Raw genomic sequence first — 26,669 nt, 5'->3', positions numbered from 1 at the left:
GCTTATCTTAAACTTTGAGAATTTGGTTGCCGTCAAGGCTTTTTTGGGAGGGGAGGGGGGGGGGGGGGGGGTTTATTTCTTGTAAAAATATTAAAATTGGAATAAAAATATTGTGAAAGTTACAGATGCAACAAATTTTAGGCAAATAAAAGGGAAAGGATGGAAAAAAGAAAAAAAATGAAGGTCTTTTGTATGGTGCAAGGCAGGAAAGATTAAATGACAAAAGGGTTGAAAGTGCAAGACCAAAGGGACAAGTTAAAAGATGTCTTATAGAAACGTGAATGGTAGAATCATGAACTGCCATCTAAAAAGCAAGCAGAGAATAAAACAAAATTAAAAGGAAAAGGAAGCAAAATGGAGGCTGTAGAGTATCCAATTGAAAGAGGAGGTGTTGTTTCTGAAGATTATGTTGAGCTTCACTGCAGGAAACTGAAAAATCAGAATAAGAGCTCGGTTTCATACTTAGACTAAATAATCTGCGTTTGGTCTTAAAAATGGAGAGATGATCATATCCTGAACAGCAAATAAACTAAATTTACATTACAAGTAAATCATTTTTCACTTGCAAGGAATATTTGGGGCCTTGGACAATGAGAATGGAGGGTGTAGAAGGGCAGGTGCTGCATTTTCTGCACTTGCATGGAAAAGATGGTGCAGGTAGGGTATGCTGTGTTGGGGGTGACTGAGTAGTGGAACAGGTATTGCTGAAGTAATTGTCCCTTTGGAATGCTGACAGGAATATTATGCAAGTTCCCCACCACCTACCTTTCCCCATCACTCACCCTTCCCACCCACCATTCAAGCTTTGTTAATCAGTTAACCTTGGTTAACCTCCTCTCTTGCTCTTTCTCCTTCATGTTCTTGGGAGTTTAGAAGAACGAGAAGTGATCTCATCAAAACATTTCTTGTGGGGCTTGACATGGTAGACAGAGAGGATATGGGGAAACCTAGAACTAAGGGGTACAGTTTAAAAATAAGGGGTCTCCCATTTAAGACAAAGATGCGGAAGAATTTCTTCTATCAGAGGGTGGTTAGTTTTTGAAATTCTCTTCCCCAGGAAGCAATGGAGGCTGGCTCTTTGAATATATTCACAGAATCAGACAGTGCAGAATTGGCCCTTTGGCCCATCGTGTCTGCACCTACCTAATCCCATTTACCAGCACTTGGCCTTCAATGTTATGACGTGCCAAGTACTCATCTAGATATTTTTTAAAGGATGAGGTAACCCGCCTCTACCACCCTCCTCGGCAGTGCATTTCACACCGTCACCACCCTCTTGGTAAAAACGTTTTTCCTCACATCTCCCCTAAACCTCTTCCCCCTCACCTTGAACTTGTGTCCCCCCGCGACTGATCTTTCAACAAAGGGGATCAGCTGCTCCCTATCCACCCTGTCCATGCCCCTCATAACCGTTTACACCTCAAGTCTTCTCTGCACCAACAAAAACTTATCCAATCTCTCTTAAATTAAATGTTCCATCCCAGGCAACATTGGATGAGTAAGACAGGTTTTTGATTGACAAGGAAATCATGGGTTATAGAGGACGGGCAGGAAGGTGGAATTGAGGGCACAATCAGAACAACTATGACCTTGCTGAATGGCAGAGCATTCCTGAAGGGCCTACTCCCATGTTCTTTTGTGCTCCCAATCAAAGTGAAATCATATTTAACCAACCGGCTGCATTACATCTTGGTATGGCAACTGCTTGGCCCAAGATTGCAAGAAACTGCAGTGTGGTGAACTCAGCCCAATGCATCACACAAGCTTGCCATCCTCCCATTGATTCTGTACACCCCCCCCCGCTGCCTCTGAAAGGCAGACAGCATTGTCAGAGACCCCCCACACCCAGGCTTTGCCCACTTCCAGACCCTTCCCCAGGAAGCAGTGGCAGAAGATACAGAAGCCTGAAGACCCACACATCCAGACATAGGAACAGCTTCTTCTCCACAGCTACCAGACTCAACGATTCCCCCTTGGACTGATCTGTTCCCTGTAAGAACACTATTCACGACGCCCTATGCTGCTCTTGTCTGGCCTTGTTCCGCACTGCAACCAATCGCTATTTATTGATGTACCATTGTCAATGTACTCTGTTGTTTATTCTTTTGTCTACAATGTACGTATTGTGTACGCTCCCTTGGCTGCAGAAAAATACTTTTCACTGTACTTCGGTACATGTGACAATAAATATCAATCAATTATTGTGTCACATTAAAGGTTATTGCAGAAAATAAGAGCTCTTGGTGTTGGTGGTAATATATTGGCATTGATTGGAGATTAGCTAGCTAACAGAAACCAGAGAATTGAAATAAATGGGTCTTTTTCTGGTTGGGAAGATGTTGACGAGTGATATGCCACAGGGGTTAGTGCTGTAGACTCAACCAACACATGGTAGGTAGGAAAATAAATTGTGAAGAGGACACAGATAGGCTGAGTCGGCAAAAATCTAGCAAATGTGGGCAAATGTGAAATTATCCATTTTTGCAGGAATAGTAAAAAAATATCTGAATGGTGAGATTGCAAAGCTCAGAGATTCTGCGAAACCTGGGTGTACTATTGCACGAATCACAAAAGGCTAGCATGCAGGTATAGCAAGCAATGAGGAACGCTAATAGAATGACATTGCTTATTACAAGGGGAATTGATTAGGAAAGTAGGGAGGTTGTGCTTCAGGTCATACAGGGCATTGATGAGATTACACCTCGAGTATTGTGAACAATACTGAACTCCTTATTTAACAAAAGATGTAAATGCGTTAGCAGTTCAGAGAATGTTTACTAGACTAATATCAGGAGTGGGCAGGCTGTCTTAGGAAAGGTTGGTGTGGCTAGCTTTGTATTCACTAGAGTTTATAGAGTAAGAGGAGACTTGATCAAAACCTTTAAGATCCTGAAGGGAATGGTCAGTGTGGATGTGGAGTGGATGTTTCCTCTTGTCAGAGAATCTAGAACCAGGTGTCACTGTTTAAAAATAAGCGGCCATTCATTTAAGAGTAAGAAGTCTTACAACACCAGGTTAAAGTCCAACAGGTTTGTTTCAAACACGATCTTTCGAAGCACTGCTCCTTCCTCAGGCGATTCACCGAAAGCTCGTGTTTGAAACAAACCTGTTGGACTTTAACCTGGTGTTGTAAGACTTCTTACTGTGCTCACCCCAGTTCAATGCCGGCATCTCCACATCAATCATTTAAGACAGAGATAAGATGAAGTTTTGGCTCCCGAGGATAGCGAATCTCTGGAACACTTCCACAAAAGGCAATGGAAGCACAATATTTTAATATTTTTAAGGCAGAGCTAGATAGATTCTTGATTGACAAGGAGATAAAAGATTATGAGAGGCACACATGAATGTGAGGTTAAGGTTACATTCAAATCAACTATGATCTTATTGAATGCGGAGCAGGCTTGGGGGGCTAAGTGGCCTACCCCGTGTCCTCATTTGTATGATAATACTGTTCTATCAAGTAATGTTAAATGTCACCACAGTCCCAGAGGACTGCAGGCTGCTCTCTCCTTTTTTTAAATATAAATTTAGAGTACCCAATTCATTTTTTCCAATTAAGGAGCAATTTAGTGTGGCCAATCGACCTGCCTTGCACATCTTTGGGTTTGGGGGCGAAAACCACGCAAACACGGGGAGAATGTGCAAACTCCACACGGACAGTGACTCAGAGTTGGGATCGAACCTGGTATCTCGGCGCCGTGAGGCAGCAATGCTAACCACTGTGCCACCGTGCTGCCCCGGCTGCTCTCTCCTTTGAGAGCTGATTGGTGGTGATTTAACCATAGGGTCACCACACCACAGGCAAGGTTGAGAAGGCGTGGCTCTCATAAATAACCTTAGTCGGTACGGGCATAGAACCCGCACTCTTGGCGTCACTCCACATCACGAACCAACCGTCCAGACAACTGAGTGAACTGACCCTGTGATCGCGACTCACAAATAACCTGCTCACCCATGATTAGCGTAGGCACCATGAGGCCTACTGGCTTCAGGCTTCATTAGTGTTATCCCAAACATGGACAAAAAAGGGAAAAGTTCCAATAGCATGTCTCCTATTTCAGCAATACTCAAGTTATGTACTACCAATACGTTTAAAAAAACAATTAAAATTCTAATTCTGTCCCAACCTCTCCACATTAAAAGCATAATGGCTGTTCACCTCTTCATCCACCACCAAGCCTGGGTTTAAAAGGATACAGTTTAATAGACACGGAATCAGGCTTCTTAATTTTGTCCTGTACTCCCATCTCCTTGAGCCAGGAAAACCCTCCATCATCATCATCACTACTACCAGCTTGTTCTCTACATTAAAAGTGAAAAAATATTATGTTCCATTTATCTTTCATGACTGCAGACATATTCATGGCAAAACAAAACTGAATGATAGTTATTTAAGGCATCATAACTACTTCAAATGATTTAATCATGAAAATTATAAACATGTTTTCTTATGTGATTTAGCAACCTCCATCCAGTATTTGTTTTTTCAGGTTTCCATTTGATTGTTGATATATTAAAACATACAAATATCAGCATGTTAATGAAACACAACAGATGGTTGCAAGTGTGACTGGATTTCCTTTTTCAATTCTAATTAAAATTCAAAACTTGAAATATCAATTGTTTCTCCTACCATTTTTCTACAGATGTTGTTTGCTCAGCTCTAATCATTTTGATAAGTTTCATTAAATAGAATACTTATTACCAAACAATCTATAATAAAATGCTGTTTTTGATTGTTCAGATTGTCTTGATCTTTAGGTTTAGGATCTTTCTCCTTTATTCCAGGTGGCTATCGAATGGATCAAAAATGGGTACATTCAGTACACTTGAAATCTTAATAGTACAATAAAGTGCTGTAATAACCCGTTTAGCCTATTTAGACTTTTTTTTAAGCACTGGGGAGCTGAACTCCGATCGGGCTGCCATTTTGAAAGGGTGCCTGATCTCCAAGTGAGCTTGTTTGTCTCCCACACCCCCCACCCACCCATGGGCAATGTCACCCTTCACACATGCACACACATACATGCACACGCACGCACACACACACATTCCCCCAAATGAGGACACACCACAATGGGGTCCCTGGGGGTCCCCACTCTTCCAAGCCCCCCCAAGCCCATTTACAGCACCCCCTTCCTTCTAGGACCCTCACCCATCACCCACCCAACATCCCGGAGGCCCCTACTTACCTGCCCTGCACACTCCCACTCTTCAAGCCCCCCTCCACCCTCATGTTATGGGCATGGCCCTACTCGGCACTGTCCCTGGGCACTGCCACCCAGGCAGCCAGGTAGTGCCATTCGGGCACATTGGCAGCACCAGCTGGGCAGTGCCAAGATCTGAGTGTTCCAGGAGGGGGGCCAGGGAGCCACCCTGCACTTACCCTGACCACCTTGGAGTCCCTAGTTGCCCAGGAGACCCCTCGGGTGCCGTTCCACCTGGTCCACGTTTGTGTGGTCCAGCACTGATCGGCGCCCAGCTGCAGCCTCCCTGTGGAGGCCGGAGAATTGAGGGAGGCCGGTGGATCCCGCACAGGTAGGTTGTAAGTAGGTTTATGACCTACTTCCGCGAGTGTCATCTGTTCCCGCCCATTTGGGACGGAGTTCCGACTTTGACGTCTCGCGGGACTTCGGAGAATCCCAGGAAGCGCGGTGCCTGTCGGGAGATTCGCTAGAGGCCTCTCCTGGCATTCTCCACTTGCTTTGCGCTCAAGCGAGAGCCCAATGCGGCCAGAGATTTGCCCAAACGCGGCCAGAGATCTACGCCCCAAGTCTTTCATTTTAGCATGAGATGCATGACAAATTTGTTAAAAAGATGTTTTAAGAAAAAGTTGTTTTAGGCAGTAACTTGCAACACGGAAAATTGGAAGGTCAGCTCCCTCAGGTTAAGTAAGTGCCGAATCTCTCGCTAGAGTAAGATGAACCAAGGCAATAATAATCCTTGTCACAAGTAGGCTTACATTAACACTGTAATGAAGTTACCATGAAAAGTCCCATGTCGCCACATTCCAGCGTCTGTTCGGGTACACAGAGGGAGAATTCAGAATGTCTTATTCATCTAACAAGCACGTCTTTCTGGGACTTGTGGGAGGAAACCGGAGCACCCGGAGGAAACCCATGTAGACACGGGGAGAACGTGCAGACTTCTCAGAGACAATGACCCAAGCCGGGAATAGAACCTAGTGCTGTGAAGCAACAGTGCTAACCACTGTGCCGCCCAGTTCAGACTCTCTTCCCTTGGGACATTTGTACCAGCTCACTGATGGCCTGTTCCTCACACATGCACCCAAACAGCAAATGCGCACAAGTTATTCAACCATCAGGACATGACAGTGCAGCTGGATCCTAACTCCATCCAATGTCCAAACATAGACACATGTTGTTTCAGGGAAGTGGTTACTAATAACTGCAGTTTCTTTCTCCCAATTTGACATGTGGCACTGTTGTCCTGCTCAGTGATGGGGACGGTCATATGGTTGATGGAGGGGAAAAATAGCAAAGAACAGAAAGGAAAATCCAAGAAAAACCAAGTTATCCTATCTGGAAGGAGGAGAGATGGGGAAATGACATGGCTTGGGAAGGACCGGGGCATAGGAGTAGAAGAAAAGCATTGGAGGTAAGAAAATAGTTCCCAATTCGACTTTCATATGACTTGTTTATAGTCATAGAATAAGGCTCGACCTTTGACAAAATTTTCATTTATATTTCTAGGCCTGTTTTTACACATGGGCAGGTTAACGTAGCTTTTCTTTCTCCAGTGAGAAGTTTTGATTCAGTTAAAGTCTTTGGTGAACAAATAACAGACATCCTGTACTTAAAAAAAGTATTGTTACAATAAAAGAATTACACTGCAAATGTATTATAGGGTCTATGCTAGAATGCCCAGTTTGTGAAAAGACAGTTATTTGGACTAAAAGTGCAATTTTAAAATCAGGCTTTTTTGAAATAACTATATGAGGCAATCAAATTAAAACATATTTAGCTCCATAGATTTATTTCTGCTATTCATTCATGGGATATGCTCGTCACTGGCTGGGCCTGCATTAATTGCCATCGCTAATTTCCCTTAGACTAAGTGACTTGCTACTCCATTTCAGTGGGTATTTGAGAATCAGCCACATTGCTGTGGATCTGGAGTCACGTGTAGGCCAGACCAAGTAAGGACAGAAGGTTTCCTTCCCTAAAAGGATATAGGTGAACCTGATGGGTTTTTATGACAAATGGCTTCATGGTCATTAGGCTTTTAATTCTGGATTTTTTACAGAATTCAAATTTCACCACCTGCCATGGCATTAACCCTCTGTCTCTGGATTACAAGACCAGTGACAATATCACTATGGGTATGTATCAACAGTATTTTTCCACACCAACATAGCCATAGGACTTAAATAAAAGCAAATCACTTCCCGGGTGGCGGAGAATCTCTGCCACGGCGGGGGTGGGATTTTAGGCTCCCCCAGGCGATTCTCCGACCCTGCTGGGGGTCGGAGAATTTCGCCCCAGGTCTGACAGCATCTGCGAAGAAAGAAGGGAGTTAACATTTTGAGTCTGGATGACTCTTAGACAAAATGTCATCCAGACTTGAAACGTTAGCTCAGTTTTCTGTTTTTATTCGCCATAGGACTTACTTGTGAACATCTGAGTTTTCCTCCTGTGTTTCCAAATCTGCAATACCACGTATTTTTTTATTTCCGTTTTTACCATCTTCCAGCAAGGGCAAGGAAAACGTGATCCCTATGTAAAGATAACAATGCCATCAGCAAGTACACACCACCTTATAATCATAAGCAAGAGGGTATCCAGAAGAGGTGCCATTGTTGCTGTTTTTACTGAATGATCATTCTTGTATGATAACATGACTGGAATTTCAAAAAGTTTCAACTGGATCACAAACTCATTTAAGTGAAGGGGGCAGAAAAAGAAAAACTACATTACATAATGGAATATAGTAATAATAATCTTTATTAGTGTCACAAGTAGGCTTACACTAACACTGCAATGAAGTTACTATGAAAATCCCCTAGTCGCCACATTCCGGCACCTGTTCGGGTACACTGAGGGAGAATTAAGAATTTCCAATGCATCTAACAAGCACATCTTTTGGGACTTGTGGGAGGAAACCAGAGCACCCAGAGGAAACCCACGCAGACACAAGGAGAAAGTACAGACTCCGCACAGACAGTGACCCAAGCCGGGAATCGAACCCAGGTCCCTGGAGCTGTGAGGCAACAGTGCTAACCACTGTGCCGCCCATATTATAAGGAGTGCCAAAATAACCTCAAATAGCAATGTTTTTGAATATTTCTACACAATGTACCTGACAAAAGTAGCTCAGAACTGTAACAGTACAATTAGACAGATCATGAATCAATCAGAGGGTCAACCATGGGCATTTACAAAGTTTTAAAATGTGTTCTCCCATAACAGGCTTTACATAAATATAGGGTCGTACCTTCATTTTTCATCGCTTCTCTAAGGCCCCTTGTTGTTGGGGAAACAACAGCTGTAAGCACACCACTTCCTGCTACTCCAGGTCCCCGGAACAGCACAGTGAATTGATATGTACAGAAGTAGAAATAGGGGCAAAGCTTGGCTCGTAGTAAATTATATAACGAACTAAAGCTGAGTGACCTGGAGAGATTGAACAAAAAGACAGTCATTCACAACTAATCAAATTCAATTTTCTCCCCTCACAATATTCTCTTTGTGCCTTCTGCAGACACTGACCAAAGCTAAATTGGATTACTACACTACCTTTCTCAAGGGACCATTCATGTGCAGGCTTAGACATTCAACTTGTCAGCACACATGTTGTAACTGTGGTTGGGTCAGCAGCAAAGATAGATAAATTTGCACTTTAGATAACTTCATACATCCCCGGGAATGTCAAAGCACTTTTAAATTTTTGTATTTGTAATGCTGCAGTGCAGTGAAATGTAGCAGCTTTTATAAAAATCTTACATGCAGCAAGTTAACAAAAGAACCAGATTAATCTGTTTCTTTGATAGTGTTGAAAGTGGAATGTTGACCATAACAGGAGAAATATCCCTGACTTCTCAGAATCATGGAATGTTTATGCCCACCTTAAGCAGGCTGATAAAGTCTTACTGTAAAGTCTCACCTAGAAAATATCATACAACAATGTTGTATGCAAGTAACTGCAGTACTGCAAGTAATCCCAATAATGGGATGGACTCAGAATTTTACAACTGAGAAGGCCATTTGATCAGTGTTCCTTTTTTGTGTAAAATGACGGAGCACCTAGAATTCAAAGTCCAGATATCTGGCATGCAAATGTCCTCTGTATCAAGTGTGAAATGTATTAACAAGCCGAGCCTTAACCCAATTTGTACGGCCATGAATCCATTCCAATTAACTTTCCATCATTTTGGTTTTAATCCTTTTAGGCTTCTAAAAAGGAAAACCATGTACCATTCACTCATTAGCACTTGTTGGACTTCTTCATCTTGTGACCAAGGACTGCTCTTGCCTGCCATTTTCCTTTCTGCTCCTATTCGAGGAAAAAGTGATAGCCATGGCAGTGAGGGATGAAGCCAGTACACAAGACTTTGCTGAAACGCACAGCGTAAATCTGTGCACGATCTTGGGTCCTAGATAAAAGCAAAAAGGCGTGAGACAAACTGTGTTTACAAATGAAATATAATTCATTCAGTATTGGATTAACTCTAAACAACCTGGCTTTAGATATAAGTGCATGAGGACAAAACGAGTAGTTTGAGTTCATGTTTCGTCACTATGACATTTTGGAGCCAATTTTCAGCTACCTATTTTCCCAATTATCTGTCAGTGTAAGGAGGTAGGAAAGGGAGGAACATTGCAACTCAAAAAAAAATACGGCACGAGGACTTTGAATTTTTAAGTTGGCTTTGGTTTAGGCAGAGACCACAGCCACCTGAAACCAATGAAGGATACTTAATATAGGATCTATGAATATTTTTTGGTGTCAAAGCTGTCACTGCTGCTTCCTCAAGTCATTCTCAAACAATGGGCAGACAGGTCAGAAAGTGGCCATTTGCAGCTCGAATTAAGAGATGAGAAGCTCTGCAAAGTGCAAAGCCAAAAATGGGTCTGGTAACAACTGTTTGTTGGAGGACATTTGTGCCTTGAAGCTTTTGTCCCATCATGACAGCGAGATGATTGAGGCTGACAGTACATATATTTTGCCTCATGGGTGTATGCCCTGCTAGAATGGCAATAGAATGGACACCACCAGATGACAACAGGGCAGACCAAAGAAGACCTGGCAAGGAGCAGGACACCACCTGGGGGTGCAATGAAAGAGATTGCACTGGACTGGGGCCTGTGGCAGCGTCTTGCTGCTGATTGTCCCGACAGTCATCTCATATTGCTGCTCTTTTCAATTTCTTTGTCACAATAATGTGCTGCGCTATTGATCCCCCTTTCGTGATATTTTCAGCTCGTCCTTTGAAGGTGAAGGCCCAGTTATAGGCTGTGTGGATGGTTAACGGTTGCTTTGTGTTGCAGGAACCTTGTTAGAGGGGGGATGGGCTTTGAATTTGGTTCTGCTTTTTGGGTGACTATTTTTTCACTGTTTTTTCTGATGTTTGTTGTTTAGTGGGGAATGTGACGCTTTAAAAATATTTATTCACGTGGGGGGAGAGAGGAGAAAACAATAGGGAGACAGACTGCTTGGTGCCAGGGGCGGGAGATACTGAGTCAGCATGGGTCACCTGACTATCAGAAGCGCAGTGGGGGGGTGAGCAGGTGTTAAGCTGGAGCTTGACTTGGGGGATTGGGTTTCTAGTGTTGTTGCTGCTTTGCTGACAGGGGAGGAACTGTTACTAGGGGACAAATGGGAGGTCGGGAATGGTGGCAGCCCGAGTGGGGACTCGAGGAAGCGGAGGGCGCGAGTTCGAGGCTGGCCTAAAAAGGGTGATGGCTAGTCGGCAGAGGGGGGCCCCCCCCGCTTCCATGCTGATCACATGGAATGTGAGAAAACTGAATGGGCCGGTCAAGATGGCTTGCGTGTTCGCGCATGGAAGGAACTGAAGGCGGATGTGGCAATGCTACAAGAGACACGCCTAAAGGTTACAGAACAGACGAGATTGAGGAAGGGGTGGGTTAACCAAGTGTTCCACTCAGGACTGGATTCAAAGACCGGGGGTGGGGGTAGTGATCTTGATCAGCAAACGAGTGGCATTCGAGACAGGGAGGATCGTGTCAGACAAGGGGGGGGTAGGTACACAATAGTGAGTGGGAAGCTGGAGGGGGTGCGAGTGGTACTTGTCAACATATATGCCCCGAATTGGGACGATGTGGAATTTTGAGGCAGGTGTTAGGTAAGATCCCAGACTTAGAGTCATATAACCTGATCTTGGGAGGGGACTTCAATACATTCATTGATCTGGAAGTGGACCAGAAAAATCCAGGACAGAGAGGAGGCCGGCTGCGGCAAAGGAATTGAAGGGTTTTATGGAATAGATAGGGGGAGGGGGGGAAAGAGGAGGAGTAGTAGACCCATGGAGGTTTGCACTCCGAGGACGAAGGAGTATTTTTTTTCCACATGTCCACTTGCATCGACTTTTTTGTTCTGAGCAGGGCGCGAATACTGAAGGTGGTGGATACTGAGTACTCGGCAATTGCAATGTCAGACCATGTCCCGCATTGGGTGGATCTACGGGTTAGTGTGGAGAGAGGGCAACATCTGCTGTGGAGACTGGATGTGGGGTTGGTAGCGGACGAAGCGATCTGTGGGTGGGTTAACAAGTCCATCCAGAACTACCCGGAAACAAATGATACGGGGGAGGTCTCTGCAGCGACGGTCTGGGAAGCTTTGAAGGCAGTAGTCAGAGGGGAACGAATCTCGATACGGGCCTACAGAGAAAAAGGCGGAATGGGCTGAGAGGGGCGATCTACGAGTACGGGGAAAAGGCAAGCAGAATGTTGGTGCACCAGCTCAGGAAAAGTGAGGCGGCCAGGGAGATAGGTAAAGTAGAGTAGAGACGGTAATACTGTCCTGGACTCAGCAGGGGTGAACGAGGTGTTTAAGGACTTTTATAGTAAATTATACGAGTCGGAGCCCACGGCTGGGGTGGAGGGGATGAGGCAGTTTCTGGATCAGTTGAGGTTCCCGAGGGTGGAGGAGGATCTGGTGGAGGGGCTTGGAGCTCCAATTGAGATTGAGGAAATAATCAAGGGGCTGGAGGGCATGCAGTCGGGCAAGGCCCCGGGGCCTGATGGCTACCCAGTGGAATTCTACAAGAGGTTTTCAGAGACATTGAGTCCACTGCTGGTGAGGGCATTTAACGAAGTAAGAGAGAAGGGAGTCCTCCCCCCAACAATGTCGCAGGCCTCGATTTCATTGATCCTGAAACGGGAGAAGGATCCGGAGCAACGCGGGTCATCCAGGCTGATTTCTCTACTGTATGTAGATGCCAAATTGTTGGCTAAGATACTGGCCACAAGGATAGAGGACTGCGTCCTGGGGGTGATAGGGGAAGACCAGACAGGATTTGTTAAGGGCAGGCAACTCAAGGCCAATGTTCGAAGGCTTCTAAATGTTATTATGATGCCCTCAGAAAGAGAGGACTTGTGGAGTATTGGGCCGGCGAGAATGGCAGCGGTGCCCAAAATAATCTTATTCAGTAGCGATGGATGCAGAGAAGGCTTTTGATCGGTGGAGTGGAATTACCTGTGGACGGTTGCTAAATCAGGCACCAGTAGCGAGTGTGCGTACGAACCTACTAAGGCCGGGGTATTTTAAACAACACCGAGACATGAGGCAAGAGTGCCCCCTCTCCCCGTTACTGTTTGCTCTGGCCATAGAGCCATTGTTCATTGCGTTAAGAGTCTCTAGGAACTGGAAAGGGGTGGTTGGGGGGGGGTGGTTGGGAGTGGTGGAGCACCGGGTCTTTCTCTATGCAGATGACCTGTTCTTGTACACTTCGGACCCATTGGAGGGGATGGGGGAGGTAATGCGAATCTTGAGGGAATTTGGCAATTTTTCGGGGTATAAATTGAACATGGAGAAAAGTGAGATGTTCGCGATCCAGGCAAGAGGACAGGAGAGGAGACTGGGAGAGCTGCCCCGTAGAATGGTAGGGAAGAGCTTTTGATACCTGGGAATCCACGTGGCCTGGGAATGGGAGGCACTGCACAAGTTAAACCTATCCGGGTTGGTAGAATAAATGGAAGGGGACTTTAAGAGATGGGACATGCTCCCGCTATCACTAGTGGGGTGGTACAGACTGTGAAAATGATAGTCCTCCACAGATTTCTATTTGTCTTTCAGTGCCTCCCCATCTTCATCCCCAAGGCTTTTTTCAAGCGGGTGAATAAGATTATTTCGGGCTTTGTGCAGGCAAGCAAAAGCCCGCGAGTGAAGAAAGCCCGTGAGTGAACGCAGTCGGGGGGAGGAGGGTGGGGTCGCGCTGCCGAACTTCTGTTCTGCAATTACTACTGGGCGGCTAATATAGCCATGATTAGGAAGTGGGTCGGCATGGGAGCGGATGAAGGCGGCGTCATGTAAAGACACCAGTTTGGGAGCACTGGTAACGGCACCTCTGCCGTTCTCGCCGGCCCGATACTCCACAAGTCCGGTGGTAGTGGTGGCTCTGAGGATAATGGAGGAGATATAAGAGAGGGGAGTGGGCATCGATTTGGATCCCGATTTATAATAACCACGATTTGTACCAGGTAGGCTAGATGGCGGGTTCCGGAGTTGGCAGAGGACAGGAATTAGAAGGATGGTGAACTATTTATAGACGGGAGCTTTCCCAGCTCGAAAGCTTTGGAGGATAAATTTAAATTGCCAGCAGGGAATGGTTTTAGGTATTTGCAGGTGCGGGACTTCCTGAGAAAACAGGTGCCGGCCTTTCCGCTGCTGCCGCCACGGGGGTACAGGATAGAGTAGTTTCCAGTACCTGGGTGGGAGAGGGGAAGGTATTGGATATTTACAAGGAGCTTTTGGAGGTGGAGGACACTCCAGTGGAGGAGCTAAAGTGGGAGGACGAGCTAGGAGGAGAGAGAGAGGTGGGGCTGTGGGCAGTGCCCCTAAGCAGGGTTAATACCTCCTCATCACGCGCCAGGCTTGGCCTGATACAATTTAAGGTAGTCCACTGTGCACACATGACAGCGGCTAGGATGAGTAAGTTCTTCGGGGTTGAGGATAGGTGTGCGAGGTGCGCAGGAAGCCCAGCAAATCATGTCCACGTGTTTTGGGAATGCCCCAAGCTTAGAGGGCTTTGGCAGGATTTTGCTAAGGCAATGTCCACGGTACTAAAAACACGGGTGGTGCCGGGTCCGGAGGTAGCGATCTTTGGAGCATCAGAAGATCCGGGAGTTCAGGGGGCGAAAGAGGCCGACGTCTTGGCCGTTGCCTCCCTGGTAGCCCGGAGACGGATCTTATTAATGTGGAGGGACTCGAAACCTCCCCCCCCCCCCCCCCCCCCAGTTAGTGACATGGCTGGGTTTCTCAGTCTCGAGAAAATAAAGTTCGTCGTAAGAGGGTCAATGTTAGGGATCACCCGGAGGTAGCAGCCGTTCGTCGACTTTCTCGGGGAAAATTAAAATGTCAGCAGATGCAGTATTCCAAGGGGGGTGGGGGACGGATTGTTGTTGTATGGTTGAGGTGTGTGAAGATTGGGCTGGGGGGAAGAGAAATGTTTATTTTACCATGTTGATGTCATTGTTTATGTTACTGTGATAACATTTTCAAATACCTCAATAAAATATTATTTAAACAAAAAGGTGAAGGCCCAGTTCATTATCTGACCAACTGGATTTTCGATATTTCAAAATCACAAGCAGTCTATAAAAAGTGTGACTAGTACTGGCATCCTGTATTTGATTGAGAATATTAGCACAAAAATCCATTTGGCCTCCTGTCAATAAATTGCACGCGCTCTGTCCATCCAATGTACATGGAAACAAAAGCCAACATCATGAGCTGGAAACTGGCTCTGAATCAAGTTTTAATAGCTAGTCTAAATTAAGATTCAAGTGTATTTAATAATTCCAAATTTACTTTGATCATATTTTTATATGTCAAGGGCAACTAGGGATGGGTAATAAATGCTGGCCTAGTCAACGATGCCCATATCCTTTAAATGAATTTTAAGAAACACACTCTTTTCTACAATTTTGTTACAGACAATTCATTTGGTACCTCGATATGCAGGGGGAAATCAACTACTGAGGAACGACAGTGCTGTATTAACCCTTTGGCTTCCTCCGATGCCTTGAGATGACCTGTCCAAGTAAAAGGGTGAGGGGATTTGAAAAGTACCCATGTCTTGACACTCCAATCTGCAGGAAACTCTTTGGGCAACAATGTGCATTCAGATAATACTTCAGGATTTTCTAAGTTCTGGGAAAACACAATAGGAAAGTAGGTCTGTTACAGTCAAATCCAGAATAAAAGCTGGCATAGGAAACTTAAACTTCATTTCACAATATTATTTCTTAATAAACATCCATTCCATGTTACTCAAAACAGTATGGTCAAATTTATTTCTGAATTGCAACTGATTCTGCCAACAATAAAACTCACAGGATTATAGTACTAAATTTTATTTAAAAAAAACAATTGTCCCTTAGAGCTTAGTTTGCACGTTGCACGGCTACCAACAACAAAGTACTGTGCACATCCCTGTCAGCGTCAAAGGGGCTGAGGTGAAGATGGCTAACAGTTTCAAATTCCTAGGGGTGCACATCACCAAAAATCTGTCCTGGTCCACCCACGTTGACCCTACCACCAAGAAAACAGAACAGCGCCTATACATCCTCAGGAAACTAAGTAAGTTCGGCAGGTCCACATTGACTCTCACCATCTTTTACAGAAAGCATCCTATCTGGCTGCATCACAGACTGGTATGGCAACTGCTCGGCCCAAGAACGCAAGAAACTTCAGAGAGTCGTGAACACAGCCCAGTCCATCACGCAAACCTCCCATCCATTGACTCCATCTACACTTCCCGCTGCCTGGGGAAAGCGGGCAGCATGATCAAAGACCTCTCCCACCCGACTGACTCACTCTTCATACTTCTTCCATCGGGCAGGAGATACAAAAGTCTGAGAATATGCACAAACAGATGTAAAAACAGCTTCTTCTCCGCTGTTACGACCCTCTTATGGACTGACCTGATTAATACTATCCTCCTGTATGCTTCACCCGATGCCGGTGTCTATGTATTTACATTGTGTACCTTGTGTTGCCCTATTATGTATTTTCTTTTCATGTACTTAATGATCTGTTTGAGCTGCTTGCAGAAAAATACTTTTCACTGTACCTCGGTACACGTGACAATAAACAAATCCTATCCTATCCTAATCCAAATCACACTGACCCAGTTAACAATTAAATCCCAGGGAAGCTGCGCAGATGGCTTAATGAGGAAAACATCATGTAGAAGAATACAGACCAGAGAATCTCAAGTGCATTTCTGAGTGCGCTGAGTTAATTGAACTCAGCCATGAGGCTACAATTCTCATTAGCTAAAGATACCAATTTCAAAGGGACCTACGGGGATGAATTTGCATTTGATAAGCCAACTTTGCTAGTAGTCTGTGGGTCTGTAGAGACATACCTGATAAACATTCCTTTTGAAGTAAATATGAAGAAGGGCATGTAACCCAAGCCTCCAGTCATTTGATCAGTTTAATATTATATTTCTGGTCTTCACAGCCAAAATTTGTCTTATTAATTGGACAGAACAGTCAGCACTCTCATCTCCACAAAGCCTGGCTCAGTTTGAAACATCTTTGATCAATGCCTGTCAACTGATCTAACAAAGAAAAGCCCCCATGCAGCGTCAAGTGGCAATGACCTGGAACACACTGCCCTTCTTCTCAGGCAGTCCCTCAACTTTGAGAATGACTTGCTTCCACTTCAAGGAGGCGGGTCCTGCGGTGCCGGAATAGTCCGATTCTGAATCCGCAGACTCTGCCATAGGTTTGGCAGATGGTGCTTGATGAGGTGGGTGGGTGGGATGCTCTGGATTCTGCGCTGTCCTTCTGCTGTTAATGATTGGCCTTTGTGTGCTCCACCCTACAACACTCGAGGTGATTGGCACCTTCGCGGATGCTTGTGCGTTCTAAGGCAAGCGGTTCCCATGTGCTAGTGGGGGTGTTGCATTGATCTAGGGAGGCTTTCAGAGTGTCCTTGTAGTGTTTCCTCTGCCCTCCTACTGATTGCTTGCCATTGTGCAGTTCAGATTAGGACATTTGTTTTGGGAGTCTTGTGTCAGGCATGTGGGCAACGTGGCTTGCCCATCGAAGTTGGCCAAGCGTGAACAGTGCCTTAATACTGGGGCTAATGGCCTGGGAGAGGATGCTCACGTTGATACACCTATCCTGCCAGTGGATTTGCAGGATTTTGCGGAGGCAGCATTGGTGATATCTCTACAAAGATTTGAGGTATCTGCAGTACATTGCCCATGTCTCTAATGCATACAGGAGGGCGGGGACCACGGCTGCTCTTTAGACCATGTTCTTGGTGCTGAGTTTGTAGTCTCGGTCTTTGAATACTCTGCTCTTCAGGTGCCCGAAAACTGCACCGGAATCGATGTTGGATTTCAGCATCAATGTCTGCTCACACCGAGAGGAAGCTCTCGACGTATGGGAAATGATCCACATTGTCCAAGAGCTCACCGTGGATCTTGATGGTTGGGAGGGCAGTTTTGTGTGGCAGGAACAGGCTGGTAGAGAACCTTTGTTTTCCGGATGCTTAGTCCGAGGCCCATTCTCTCATATGCCTCGGTGAAAGTGTAAACAATGGTTTGTAGCTCGGCCTCAGAACGTGCACACATCTGCATACTGCAGCTCGATGACAGAGGTTGGGGTGGTCTTGGTTCTGGCCTGGAGATGTCGGAGGTTGAACAGTGTCCCGCTTGTCCAGTAGGTTAGCTCCACTCCAGCTGGGATCTTCAGGGTGATGGGATGGCGTGTTGCTGCAAGGAAGATGGAGAAGAGCTTTGGTACAATGACACAGCCTGTTTGATCCCAGTTCTTCCTCGTCACGACCAGTACCGTGTCAGCCCTCTACCAATTGTTCGTACATGCCGCTGCAGTTTTTATGTTTGCATCCAGTAATTCCTCTAGTAGTGTCTGTCGTGGTGGTTGTGGGTACATCCTTGTCTCCTTCCGTAGGAAGTTTTTAAGCTGCAGGTATCGGAGTTTGTTGCCCATAGCTAGCTGGAATCTCTGTCAGTTCGTCCAGTGTTGTGACCCTGCCGTCAGTGTATAGGTCACAGCTGACTGAGTTAAGTCCTTTGCGAAATCGAAAAAGGCCATGTACAGAGGTTGAACATAGAACATTACAGCGCAGTACAGGCCCTTCGGCCCTCGATGTTGCGCCGACCTATGAAACCCCTCTAAAGCCCATCTACACTATTCCCTTATCGTCCACATGTCTATCTAATGACCATTTGAATGCCCTTAGTGTTGGCGAGTCCACTACTGTTGCAGGCAGGGCATTCCACGCCCCTACTACTCTCCGAGTAAAGATGCTGCTTCCTGCATTTTTCCTGGATTTGTCGAACGTTGAAGATAATGTCCATTGAGACTCTTGATGGGCAGAAGCTGCACGGAGACTCATGGAGGAGCTCTGCCACTGGGAGGAGGCGGCTAAGAAGTATTCTCGCGATGACCTTTCCCATGGCAGAGAGTAGGAAAATCCTTCTGTAATTTCCGCAGTCGGAACTGTCTCCTTTCTTGAACATGATCAAAATCAAGGCATCTCAGATCATCCAGCATGCTTTCTTCCTTCCAGACAAGGGTGATGAGGTTGTGGATTCTTGTCATGAATGCATCTCCGTTGCACTTCAGTACTTCTGTGGGGTTTCCATCTGCAGAGGTCTTGTTGTTCTTTAGCGGTCGAATGGCCTTTCCGACCTCACGACGAGCTGGGCTTGCACCGAGATAGTAGTGGGTAGCGTGTTGACAGATGGTGACAAGGATGCTTGCGTCAAAGGCTGTGTCTTGCTTGAGGAGGTCCATGAAGTGCTCTCTCCAGCAGGTGTTGATTGCCTCTCTGTCTTTGATGAACGCCTCTCCGTTTTTGGTTCTGTGGGGTAGGCCCCTGGGTACTTGGACCGTAGATGGTTTTGATTGTGCTGAAGAAGCCCTGCACATCGTTCAAGACGCGAGTTCTTTGTTGCACCATGGTCTTCATTTGCCTGTAGGCTCGTTTCTTCCCACTCGAGTTTTGGTGGAGCTGCCGGTTCAGGAAGCCTTGCGCTTGCGGTCAAGGATATCCTGGATCTCGACGAACCGGCCTTGGTGTTTTCTGGTTGGGAGCCCGAGCTTCTCCTCGCAGGTTCTGACTATGGTGGCTTTTAAGGCAGACCAGGCGCCGTGGACATTCTGCGGCTCAGGCTCGTTGGTTGTTGTCAGGTTAGCTGTGAGGCGCCAACTGAGTAGCATTCTTTTTGGGCTCCAGCGACATTTGAGTCTCCTGCAGCAGAGTTTTTCTTGCCTGTGCCGGTTTGGGGCCAGGGTGATGGAGATGGTAGAGCGATTAGTTGGTGGTCAGTGAAGCAGTCGTCAGTTCTGGTCATGGTGCGGATTCATTTCAAATGGCAGCTGACCCTGATTCTGCCATTCACACCTCCTCAAGACACATCTTTTATTTCTTTACTCCCTATCCTGTCTTCCACTATATCATTGAACTTACCGTTGTTATGTTGTCTGGCTTAAAACCTATAACAACTCCAACCTTTTCCAGTTCAGGTTAAAGGTTATCAATGCAAAACATCAATTCGATTTGTATCTCCATAGATGCTCAGACCCATTGAGTATTTCCAGCATTTTCTATTTTTATTTGAGATTTTCAGCATCTCAGAATCTTGCTTTTGCACTGTGGCAAAATATATATTTAACCAGGTAGTATTGTTCAGTAACTGAATAGACACAGATAGTGGGGTGACACACATGATTTCCATGAACAGGTTTATGGTTCCACCTGGACATCAAGAGTAGAACTGAATTTGTGTATTGGCATACATTTCATTGCCACTTTACTCTGTCTGGTGCTCAGGGTGTCACAGGATTTAATCGCTATGGTTGCTCGCAACCCATACTATTGCACTGTTGGTCTTATTTTCAGTAAGGGGAAAAGATCATTTTCATTTCCAAAATAAAAACTCACCAATTGGTGACCATATATGCATAAATAATGGACACCATGCTTCAAAGCGTAATTAATTAAAAGTGCTTTGAAATACTGCAACATAATAGACTCTATATAAATGCGTGCAAGATTATAATAAATTAACTTCAACCCTCTATCAGATCTAATTGCACGTTTTTAAAAGCATGAACCAAGTGGCTAATCTGCTTTACATTAATAAAACAATGCATCTTGGCTATGCCACCTGATCAGGCAACCACAGAGGAGGGATAAAGTAATCCTTTCAAGGGACTCTTTCACATTTTCCTGACTGATTATAAAGTAGAAATGGTAAAAAGCCTAGGAATAGACCACCAACTTGGTTACTCAGGTTCATGGAATGGTCAGGTGCATGGGATGGATGTTTCTCCAGCTAGTCAATATTTACCTACGAACTTAGAAACAGCATGACTGCTTTAACGAAGGAGGACTTCACAGGCAGGCTGTGTCCTGTCCTTGCTCAATTTCAATATATCAACTTTATAAGACTTTCCAAATGGTGCATTTCCCAACTCAAACCTCAGGAACCTAAAGCAGAATTCTTACCCATGAAACCAAAGCCCAAATATACTAAGTACAAGATTAGAAAATACTACACTGTCTACCTAGCCAATTACAAAAAAATCTATTACCATTAGAATAGCTAAGCAATTTTTTATTCAATATTTCCACACTATCAGCCTTCATTGCACTCCCAAGCATGCTACACATTCATCACCCAAAGTGCCTTAAGTAAGCCATTAAGTCAAATGTTTTCCAGTGATGTTGTCCCAATATGGATTTATTAAAAAATTGAATCCTACTAGTTGGGCTTTTCCTTTGAGTAAATGAAGTTAAAAACTACATAAAGCATATTGAAATGGTGTATAAAGTCTCAACCTGAAATACTACTGGAGTTGACTGTTCTTGAGAAATTAATTCTTCACCTTCCCATGTGGAATCTTCATTGTTTATAGGAGACACCTGTTTATGAGAGAAAATAGATAATATTAGTACTCTGTCACAGAAATAAAATCTTAACTCAAATTCAAGATAACATGTAATTGGTCTACCAACAACATTACAGCTGGTTAAAATATAACTGAATTGCTCGGAAGTAGAGTTCCAAGATTTGGGGATACGTATTCCAGGGTTAATTGGTATTCTTCTATGTTAATGGTTCCTGATGCAATTGCCAAGTTGTTAGCGAAAGATCAGAACTCTATCTTGACTATCTGTTTTACAGTGTATATGTGTGGGTTGATGAAACTCGGGAACATAGAAGATTGTTTCAGATTATCAAATAAAGGAAGAGTCGGGAATTTCATCCAAATCATAATTTAGGAATGCATTTGGTAAGTAAAAAATATCAAAGAGCAATGATGGTGTAAGCTTTTAACAGAAACATGTGGTAGTCGGTCTTAGGGGTATTACGGTATCCTGGATAATGCTGTAAGACCATTGGTGTGGGAGGTACCCGAGACTGCTATATCATTGGTGAAGCCTGCCTGCTGGTTCCGCCCAGTAAGGCGGAGTATAAGAGCTTGTGTCTCCCCAGCAGCCGCATTCTGTACCTGCGCTGCTGGGGGAAGCATCTAGTACAATAAAGCCTTCAATTGTCGTCCAATCTCGCTTCTGGAGTCATTGATCGAGCATCAAAACATACATTAAGGATGCAATCTTCCGGCCACGCTGCTCCAGAAAAGCAGCGCGCCGCGGCACGGCGTGGCTGGTGAAAGTCAGGAGACCCTGCTCCCAGGATCTACTCGGCTCGCACAATTCAACACAATCTCGCGAGACGCTGCAAGTGGAGACACCCCAGTGGGTGGGATCAGTTTTTTGGTAAATCTGCAGATTAGAGCGAGGCAGTAAGCCTTACTCTAATGTGCCAGGGAGGCCTCCCATGTTGCCTTTGGGCTGGGGGTTGGTCGTGGATTTTTTTTCAGAGCCTCGGAGGTTTGGGTGCCATTTTAAATGGCATCCCAATGTCTCGTCATAACAGAGTTCCAGTGAGCGGACCTCCCCATACAAACGGGGCTATTTGCAGCCTCGGTCGCGCACTCCCCATTTAGGCCTCTTATTCAAAGTGAGTCGCGTTGAATAGCCAGATGTTTCTTGGCACTAAGAGTGCTGATCAGCACCCAGAAAGCTTTGCTACAAATTAGAACAGGATAATGCAGACAACTGAGTTTTAGAAGAATTAGTAACTCTAGATTTCCTCTCTGCCTCTGATTTGTGCTTGCTTTTGAAGGTCACAACATTTTTTATTTGGTTGTGCCAGGTGCAGTGATCCTGGTCAAGCTTCACCCAAGACTCGGGGTTGTTTGCCCTGTGTCCCTACAGTACTTCCTTTGATCGTTTTGAGTGCATCATAGGCTCAAGTTCTCCATAGAAGATTCACCTCTGTAAGCAATGTCAGGCAACTGACTACCTGACCAGCCAACTCTAATCTATCTCAATATAGTGTGGATGTTTGGCATTCTAGCTCAGGTGAGCATCTATGTCTGGTATTTTGATCTGTCATCGGATCTTCAGAAGATTCTGAAGGCACCTCAAGTAATGGTTGAGTTTTTTTGGCATGACAGATACACAGTCCAAATCTCTCATGCATAGGGCAGAGTGGGCAGAATTGCTCTATGAATTTCACTTTGATAGGCAGACTTTACACACTGACTGATGTTCGAAATCTGTCACTTGCTTTGGCAATTCTTGCATATGTCTTGTCGTTAATATAGACAATTCTAGATTGTGTTGCCGAGATGAGGGAATATGTCCACTGTTGACGGCTTCTAGTCAAGGACTGAAACATTGGGTTCAAGGTCGGGCACAGATACCAGCAAACAGGAAATCAAAGGATGTCCTTGGAGACTTTAGTCTTTGCCTGGAGTGGTCTCAGATTGAGCAGCCTCCCATCCATGCGATTATCAAATTTTGATGCCAGGATCACCATAATGGAAGGCATCAGAATGCATAACAGAAAAACATGAAAAGGGTTAGTGATAGCATGCAGGTGTGTTAACTCCATTAGTGACTGGAAAAATTAGTCAAAAGACTCTGATCAAGGATATGCACAAGAATGCAGTCAGGGTAGCTGAAGTTCTCCATTATCTACCAACAGCCGACTGTGCCAAAGGACTTGATCAGGTCGATAAATGTGGTGTAGAGGTCTACGTTCTGTTCTTGGCATTTCTTCTGGAACTGTCTAACTGCAAATAGTATATCAATAGTTCCTTGATCTTTTCTGAAATTGCACTGCATCTCAGTCAGCAGCAATGTTGGTTGAGATGTTGCACTGTGCAGTTCAGAAAGATTCTGGCGAAGATTTTACCAGAGATAGTGAGGAGTGAGATTCTTCTCTGACCGTTGCCGACTTCAATTCTGCTTGTACAGATGGACAATGGAGGCATCGACTTCCAGCCTTGTAGATCTCAGCTGGGATAGCATCAGCTCCTGGAACGTTGTTGCTAGACAGCAGTTTGACTGCGTTCATCGTTTTTAAATGTGGAAGAGTGATCAAGAGAGTAAATGATAGCAATCTGTGGCAGCTGATGTATGAAAGTCAATTGAGAAAGTGGTGAAAATGTACTGTTTATCTTTCTAGAATTTGGACATTTTCTGTGTTAAGTGTTGACCTGTCAGGATAGAGTGTTGATGGTGAACGATGGAGATTTAGAGCATCATCAAATCTCATCCAGTCTTTGTGGTCTGAAGTAAATCTACTTTCTAATTCACGTAAGTGTCTTGCATCTCTCTGCACTTGAATTTGGACAGTTCTGCAGATGCTGCTGTAGGCATAGTGTTTTGATAGTGATGATTTGTCATCAAGATAAACCAAATAGAGGGGATGCTTCTCCTCCAGTGCTTTCTAACGAGCCAGTCTTGAGGTGGGGCCAAGGGCCTCTGGAGCAGTGAAGTACATTGTATCCATGAAGGTCACCCAGGCATCCTCGATACAGCGAGTGTTCATTTTCACTATATGCAGATGATTCTTCGGATACTAGGAGAAAAGAGATTCCTGTTTGAGCCTGGAGTCACTTCTGAACCATCATGCCCTGGGGGCATCTAGGGGACAGATCTTGATATTCAGCTTTCAGTGCTGCCGTTCCATGCATATCCTTCCCTGATCCTTTTCCTGGTAATAACAGTCGATTAGATGCCAATGCATCTAATAGAACGTCTTGTTCTGATTCGGAAGGCAAAAAAAACAGTTGGTGATAGTTCATGCTCACATGGGCTGGTTTAGCTCACTCAGTTATATCGCTGGCTTTTAAAGCAGACCAACAGCACGGTTCGATTCCCGTACCAGCCTCCCCGGACAGGCGGCGGAATGTGGCGACTAGGGGCTTTCCACAGTAACTTCATTGAAGCCTACTCGTGACAATAAGTGATTTTAATTTCATTTTCATCATCAGTAAGAGACGACCATTATTGTTACAACTGCTAAACCTGTTTGTAAACCTGTCCCCCCCCCCCCCCCCCCCCATGACCCCTGCCCACAGCTGGTGACCTGCACCAACTCTCGCACTGACATCCCCAGGAATTATTGCTAGTCTGATTTTGGCACGGCAGCAATCAAGAGTGGAGGTGACTCAAGGTACAGGGAAAAGATTGCCAGGCTGAAACATTACCTCTTCCTGCCACACACGATTTCTCAATTTTACGGCTGCTCCATTTAAAATCTGAGATGCCTTTTATAATAAATGCAAAGTTGCTTCACAGCGCCAAGGACCCGGGTTCGATTCCCGGCTTGGGTCACTGTCTGTGCGGAGTCTGCACGTTCTCCCCGTGCCTGCGTGGGTTTCCTCCCACAAGTCCCGAAAGACGTGCTGTTAGGTAATTTGCACATTCTGAAATCTCCCTCCATGTACCCGAACAGGTGCCGGAATGTGGCGACTAAGGGATTTTCACAGTAACTTAATTGCAGCATTAATGAAGCTTACTGGTGACAATAAAGATTATTATTATTAAGTTTGCGGTCATTTCTTGCCACAGAGGGACTGGCTGGCATTGAATGAGTATCTGTAGGTGGGATGCATTACTCTATCAGTTGCTGCCCTCTGTGGGTTCTGCAACATCCAACTCAACAATTCCTCCGAAATTATGCAGAAAATATGTTTTGAAATAGATTCACACAACTGGGGCAGCACGGTGGCAGTGGTTAGCATTGCTGCATCACAGCACCAGGGACTCGGGTTCAATTCCCACCTCAGGCGACTGTCTGTGTGGGTTTCCTCCGGCTGCCTCGCACAGCTCAAAGATATGCAGGGTGGGTGGATTGGCCACGCTAAATTGCCCTTTGATGTACAGGGCTAGGGGTCACCGGGATAAGGCGGGGGAGTGTAAATGGGAAGCTCATTCAAAAAGAGACGGTGGAGACTCGACAGGCCGAAAGGCCTCCTTCTGCACTCTATCAAAATAATACATTTGAAAAAAACCCACATTATTATTTTGCTCTCTAGAACGACAGCAGTTATTTCAGATCCGGCGCAGTTTAGCTTTTGTGAAAAAAAAAACGTCTTAAATGCCATGCTGGCTGGTTGTTAACGCCTTCACCCGGTTATTTTACACGTTCTAACTTGCATTAAAAAAATATTTTGTAAGTGACACCTGGGCATCCCACTTGTTGCCTGGCGCGGCGGTGTGGGCCCGGGCGCTGCGCTCCTGGTCGGACAGTGAGCGGTGCAGGGGGTTGCCGCTCTCCTCGGGCCAGCCTGCCCCGGCCTCTGCCGCCCACAGCCGCTCGCTGTTGCCGATGTTGACGAACGGGTTCCTCCCGCTCCTCTGCCGTTTGCTGCTGTTGACGCCGTCGTGGCGGCGGCGATCCGGCTGCTGGTTCTCCGCCGGGGATGGTGGTTCCGAGGAGAGGCAGAGCCGCGGCGAGCTGCGGGCCCGCTTCCTCCTCAGCCTCAGGGTCTCCGCCGGCTTCTTGAAACTGGGGGAATAGCCGGCCAGCTGCACGGTCGACATGTTTTTATTTTAAAGTCAGGCGGCGAATATCGGATGGACAGAACGAAGCGGAGTTCCGACCTGAAACCCAGGGACTGATTGTTCATTTAATTTTTAAAAAATAAAATTTTTAATTAATCAAAAAAATAAAATTCGGTGTGCAGATCGTTTTCAGACGCAGCGGTTTGAAACTTTTCCCGTTTTTATTTCCACCTTTTAAAAAAAACACACACAATCCGCCAAGTGTCACCGTCTCCACCAGCGGACGAAAGTTTTTTAAACAATTTCGCGCGAGCTGCCAGTTCAACGTTTCCCGCCGAGCTAGTACGCATGTGCAAGTGGGGCACCGCCCCTTCCCCACGCAGGCGCGGTGTGCTCCCCGTCAGGCTTTCCGGGGTTGTTTCCAGCCGACGAGCGGTGGTGGTATTGCGCATGTGCATTGTGTTGGTTTCATCAGGATTGGGAATTTAGGGTAACTGCTTTTTTAACCCTGGGGTCAGCTTTGTTCAAGTGCAAAATTTAATACAGCTTGAACAGTTGGGGGTAAATGAAAATACTTGGTTGGTAATGAGGGAAATCTCTGAGATCAG

General features: G+C 45.5%; 1 protein-coding gene across 1 annotated transcript in view; it reads right to left on the bottom strand.

The window, feature by feature from the left end:
* Window positions 1-26,386, bottom strand: part of LOC119968811 (protein downstream neighbor of son homolog) — a 47,876-nt gene extending 21,490 nt beyond the window's left edge. The window contains exons 1-7 of the mRNA XM_038801625.1: window positions 25,741-26,386; window positions 21,034-21,117; window positions 15,154-15,354; window positions 9,438-9,616; window positions 8,458-8,636; window positions 7,634-7,739; window positions 4,201-4,305 (exon numbers count right to left, since the gene is read on the bottom strand). Coding sequence (XP_038657553.1) covers window positions 4,201-4,305; window positions 7,634-7,739; window positions 8,458-8,636; window positions 9,438-9,616; window positions 15,154-15,354; window positions 21,034-21,117; window positions 25,741-26,100 — 1,214 coding nt within the window. The 5' untranslated portion in view covers window positions 26,101-26,386. The remainder of the gene's footprint in view (window positions 1-4,200; window positions 4,306-7,633; window positions 7,740-8,457; window positions 8,637-9,437; window positions 9,617-15,153; window positions 15,355-21,033; window positions 21,118-25,740) is intronic.
* Window positions 26,387-26,669: the final 283 nt, after the last annotated feature.

The sequence above is a fragment of the Scyliorhinus canicula genome, chromosome 7, assembly GCF_902713615.1.
Source record: "Scyliorhinus canicula chromosome 7, sScyCan1.1, whole genome shotgun sequence".
Lineage (NCBI taxonomy): Eukaryota > Metazoa > Chordata > Chondrichthyes > Carcharhiniformes > Scyliorhinidae > Scyliorhinus > Scyliorhinus canicula.
Note: the sequence above shows the minus strand (reverse complement) of the source record. Positions and strands in the feature narration are given on the sequence as shown.